We start from the raw sequence: 5,215 nt of genomic DNA, 5'->3' as shown, positions 1-5,215 counted from the left end.
TGATATCTTGAAGGGTTAAGCTGATCCATATCTCCATTATCACCCAAACAGCTCATTTTCCTCTCCGGCTTACCCCTCTGAGAGGATACTCCCCTGCCGGTCTGAGGCACTCTTAAAAACCAACGACCTCCTCCTCTCCGGGAATGCCAGCCCCCGTCCAGGCCCGCACATACCCATGCTCCTGGTCAAGAAACACCCATCTGGCCTTCCTTCGCCAGTTCTAACTCTGCCACCGCTCCCCCGCCCCCACCCCTATCAAACCACAAGGTCGGGGTCTTCCTTTCCATCCCTATCAGCCTCGTTTCCCTAATCTCCAGACAGATCCCTAGCCTGAGCTCTCCATCCTCGCCTCACTCGCGGGGTCATCACTTTCCAGACGCTGGCACCCGGACCTCTAAAGAGCAAATGCCAAAACCAGACGAGTTGACGCGCCCGGAGGAGGGGAGTGTGTGGGTGTAAGTGTCTGTGCTTTTGTGTGGAAGAAACCAACTAGGTCCACGCCGGTGTTCATTTTCGGGAAATGCCAACCACGCCCGCTGACAGAGCGAGTATCCGCACCCCAGCGCCCTCCCGCACACACCACTCCGGGCTGGGGAGCTCAGAAGCAGCTAGGCTTCACCCTGCACACGGGCCCAGCGGGCGCCCCGCCCCCCAACCGTACGGCGCACCCCTTGCCCGGCGCGGTGGTAGGGCCCGGCGGCGACGTCACCCATTGTTTACAAATCAACCCGAGCCGGTAGGATTCCGGCTCCCGCGGCTGCAGGCGCGCGGCGCGAGTGCCTGGCGGGCTCCCGCTTCCGCGTCCGCCCCGGCCCCGGCCCCCCGCCCGGGCCCCCGCCCCCGCTTCGGCCTCAGCCCCGCGCCCAGCTCCGCCGCGCCCCACCGAGCCCCGCCGGCCGCCGAGCCGCCAGCGCCGGCCGCAGAGCTCCGGGTGCCCGGGCAGGGGGCCATGCCGTGCCGGAGGGAGGAGGAAGAGGAAGCCGGCGAGGAAGCGGAGGGGGAGGCGGAGGAGGAGGAGGAGGACAGCTTCCTCCTGCTGGAGCAGTCGGTGACGCTGGGCGGCTCGGGCGAGGTGGACCTGCTGGTGGCCCAGATCGGCGAGACGCTGCAGCTGGACGCGGCGCAGGACAGCCCGGCCTCCCCGTGCGTGCCCCCGGGGCCGCTACTGCAGCCCCCGCGACCCCCGGCGGCCGTGCGGGCGGACAAGGCCCGGCCCCCCGCGCTGCCGTTGCTTCTGCCGCCGGCGCCGGCCGAGGCGGTGGGCCCGGCGCCCCCGGGAGCCCTGCGCTGCGCCCTCGGGGACCGCGGCCGCGTGCGGGGCCGGGCTGCGCCCTACTTCGTGGCCGAGCTCGCCGCAGGCCCCAGCGCGCTGTCTCCACTGGCCCCTCAGCCCGGCCTTGACGGGCCTTCGGGAGCGGACAAACGGGGCGCCCCGCAGCCACTGTCGGGCCCGTGCCGGCGAGGTTGGCTGCGGGGCGCCGCCGCCTCCCGCCGCCTGCAACAGCGCCGCGGGCCCCAGCCCGAATCCCGCACCGGCGACGACGACCCGCACCGGCTCCTGCAGCAGCTGGTGCTCTCGGGGAACCTCATCAAGGAGGCCGTGCGGAGGCTTCATTCGAGACGGCTGCAGTTACACGCAAAGCTTCCCCAACGCCCGCTCACCGGGCCTCTGTCGGCCCCAGTGCATGAGCCCCCTTCGCCCCGCAGCCCTCGCGCGGCCTGCAGCGACCCAGCAGCGTCCGGGAGGAGGGCGCAGCTCCGAACTGGCGACGGCGTTCTGGTCCCTGGCAGCTAACACCCCGGCAGTGGCCACAGGGCCAGCCTCTGCCTGGAGGGCAAGGGATTCCCCTGAGGGCTGCATCCCTCCTCAGACTGGTGAACTCGCGTTTTTGGAAGCGGGAAAATAAGCTAATGCACACGAGGAATGGAAAAACCGCGAATATTTTCGCGGGGAACTAATGGAGGGCCCCGATGGGTTTGAAAAACAGAAGAACTTGGCCCTATTTGAGGCGGATTACAGAATGCACCCCAAGCTCACATTCATTAGTACTCCTTATTTGGCGTGCCCAGCCCCAGCGCTGTAGCGTGCGGTTCCACGCAGCCTCTCGGGGTCCTCCAGCCCGGCGACCATGTGGCCACACTCCACGCGTCTCAGGATCGCCGAGCGCCCAAAGAACGAGGATGATCCCAGTTACTTGCTTTACCTTTTCAGGGCTGGTTCCTGATCCACTTTGGGGGAGGGGAACATGAGTAGACCATCATTTCAGGGAGAACCTCCAACTGCCAGACTTGAAAATTTACGACTCTTTAAAAAACCCATCTCGTGTCTTGTGGGTGAGGTTCTTAATACAAAACACGCGGTACCAGGAAAGGACCTTTGGGGAGTTGAATAGAAGTAACGTTTGCTCTGCCTCCGCTTTGCAACTGGCTGCGGGTCTCAGAGTGGCGGGGGAAGGTCCTGCGCGCGATGGGGATGGGAGGCGGGGGCGGACGGTGCTGCGGAAAGGGTAAGGTGAGACGCGGAGCGAACCCTCCTTCCTCTCTCAAATACGTTCACAGCCGGCCCCCTCCTCCTCGGGTTCAAGGTCACTGTTTCCTCAGCGCCCGCGGAGTTACGGGGCTCTAGTAGAGCAGAAGGGTTGCCGGGTTCCGCCTGTACTCGGGAGAAGTGCTCGGTGTTTTGCAAGTACCGGAGTCTCCTAAGGACACGCGCACCGCGGCCACCGCGGTGTGGGGAGGCGGGGACGTGCCGGGCGCCGGTGCCTTCCGCGGGCGACCGCGCCCTGGGCTTACATAGAAACTGCCCAGAGTCTTAGCCTCGGGTCCCGGCACTCCCCCTCGACTCTTCTGTCCTACTCCAAGCGGGTGGCGCTGGCGCTCCTTGGGGCCCGGGCTGGGGGCTGGGGAGGTGCCACGTGACGGGCACTCCGGGGACACAGCCTCGCACAGCAGCTTATAATGGACTCTCCGGGGCCATTTGCAATAACAGCTGCAATTCCCTGGATAGACGGAGTTGATTTCCTCCTTCTGCCCCTCCCCCAGCCATGCCAGCTCGCCTTTGTAAGTGAAGGAAACCGAGTAGAAAATGTGACCCTCCAAACGGAGAAGCTGCAGGCTTTGCCATTGTGAAGCGTGGTGAAGTGTTTTTAGCATACCGTTCACTTACTCTGAGGGATCGAAAACCGTTTTGTTGGTGTTTTAGTTGTAAAAGATTCAATGGCTGTTCATCATCCGGATGTGGCTATTGACATATCTACACTTCGCACCGGAGTGTCTGGAATTGTGACTATCCTGATTATAGGATTTTAACTTAACTGAAATACTTGTTTTTAATAAATGCACTGGGATTTTTGTTGGGTTTTTGTTTGTTTGGTTGGTTGGTTGGTTTTATCTTATTCTTGCCTTCGGTAGGAAAGATGCGCAGAACACGTTTCTCTAATCCATAAACCTAAAAACACTTGACATCCTTGTCAGCCTGGCTTGTGGATGGTAATTAGAGCGTCTTTGTGTCTGAGCAGCTCACTAGTTAAGCAGGGTCTGCGTGGCTGGGTGTGTATTGGTGCTGGCATGAAATTAAATGAAAGTGAGGTCAGGTTTTGGACCAATCCCATTCACTAAAACCTTAGAGCCTTTTGGATTCCTAGTCCGTGATAGAGCTTTTTTATGAAGCTGCCTCTGACTGTATTAGCAGAGGACATCAGATCAGCCCATCACTGCAGACTGGGAGGCTCATCAGTTTTTTTTCTTTCTTTCTACTGTGGTCATTAGGTGGACTTGTTTCACAAGGCAGTCCTTAAGGCTGGGGCAGCTCTTGGTTAGGGGCTGATCAGGATACAAACCCACAGTGGGAAAGCTGGCTGGCAGCGTCTGAAAGGACTCCTCTCTTTGCCCTTGGAATGTTTGCTGCCATGCTCTCCCTAAATGGTGACCTAACAGCCATTCTCTGTCCCTCCCTTTCTGATTTATTTCAGTCTATTCTGAAGGAGCCACAGTAGGCAACAGATGATCCCAGGTTCAAGGCCACTTATTAAATGGGGTCCTTGGTCAAGGTGCTCAACCTCTGTGGGCTTTGGTTTCCTCATCCGTACAACAGATGAGAAGTGAGATGAGGAAAATGTTCATGGTGACTGGCATGTACTGGAGATGACAGTCTCTAGTCCCTATTCCTTCCTTCCCAGGACTGCCCCCTTGGTAGCCAAACGACTGGGTCCTCAGTTTCTCATGAAAGAAACAATGCTTTCTGGATTGACTGCTGTATGACACCATCCTGATTTTCTAACACCCTTTGGGACTCAATGCCTGGCATCTATAACCACCCCATTCTCTCAAATGCACACACAGCCCCTGATGGTCTGTGAGAGGTACCTCCAGGGCACACCAAGCCCGCTATTTCCCACAACCTGTCCAGGAAGTGTTGTGGGAGTCTTGTCCAGTGCCACTCAGCAATGGAGGCGTGATTACGGGGGCTCTAACACAAACGGGGGGGGGGGGCTCCAGCCGGGCAGGTGGCTGCCACCCCTGGGCACTGAGCAGGAGGAAAGTGGTCGAGTGCTGGCTTCCCCTGGCATTGGAGCAGCCCTGAGCTCCTCAGCCCCACTACTTTAGTGGGGATGGGATTTCCTGGAGGTCAAAGGGTTAGGAGCAATCCAGGGCTAAACTGGCCATGATCCATGCCACTGCACAAACTGAGCTGACTTCTTGTAAGGATTGATTAAGGCTAGACTCAACCATGGGGCTCGTGCAGTACTACTCCCTCCTTAAAGAAGGAAGACTGGAGAAAACGAATGCCTACTATCAGGCACTTTAAATATACTATAACCCTAACTGTCCCTCTTTTTAAAAATCCTGCAGCTCTTAGTAGTCACCCCAAAATCCTTTTCCAGAATAAGTCAAGGTTTACACAAATGGTTTTAAGTTATTAGACCATTTTATAGATGGAAAAATAGTCCCGGAAGGGGACAGGGCAGAGTGACCTACTGAAGTCACTTATGAAGTCAAAGGCCTATCAGAGTCTAGAACCCAGGTCTCTGGGCTCCCAGCTCAGGCCTCTTTCCAGTAGCCTAACACCATTACGCATAGTCCAATATTGTTCACCGCACAACTCCACACATGAATGACACCCCTGCCTGCCGTCGTCGAACATGCCAGCCCTGTCCCTGGAACCCGGAAAACCCTACCCCAGATTCCACCAGGTACACCACAACCCTTTTCTTAC

At 58.5% G+C, this 5,215-nt stretch overlaps 1 protein-coding gene across 1 annotated transcript; it reads left to right on the top strand.

Annotated features, from left to right (window-relative positions):
• The first annotated feature begins 871 nt into the window (after positions 1–871).
• On the top strand, positions 872–2,044 carry FRAT1 (FRAT regulator of WNT signaling pathway 1). The gene has a single exon (XM_057308436.1). It carries the CDS (start codon positions 950–952, stop codon positions 1,793–1,795), a length of 846 nt encoding a protein of 281 aa, XP_057164419.1. The 5' UTR covers positions 872–949; the 3' UTR covers positions 1,796–2,044.
• The last annotated feature ends 3,171 nt before the right edge of the window (positions 2,045–5,215 follow it).

The sequence above is a fragment of the Ursus arctos genome, unplaced genomic scaffold (genome assembly GCF_023065955.2).
Source record: "Ursus arctos isolate Adak ecotype North America unplaced genomic scaffold, UrsArc2.0 scaffold_7, whole genome shotgun sequence".
Lineage (NCBI taxonomy): Eukaryota > Metazoa > Chordata > Mammalia > Carnivora > Ursidae > Ursus > Ursus arctos.
Note: the sequence above shows the minus strand (reverse complement) of the source record. Positions and strands in the feature narration are given on the sequence as shown.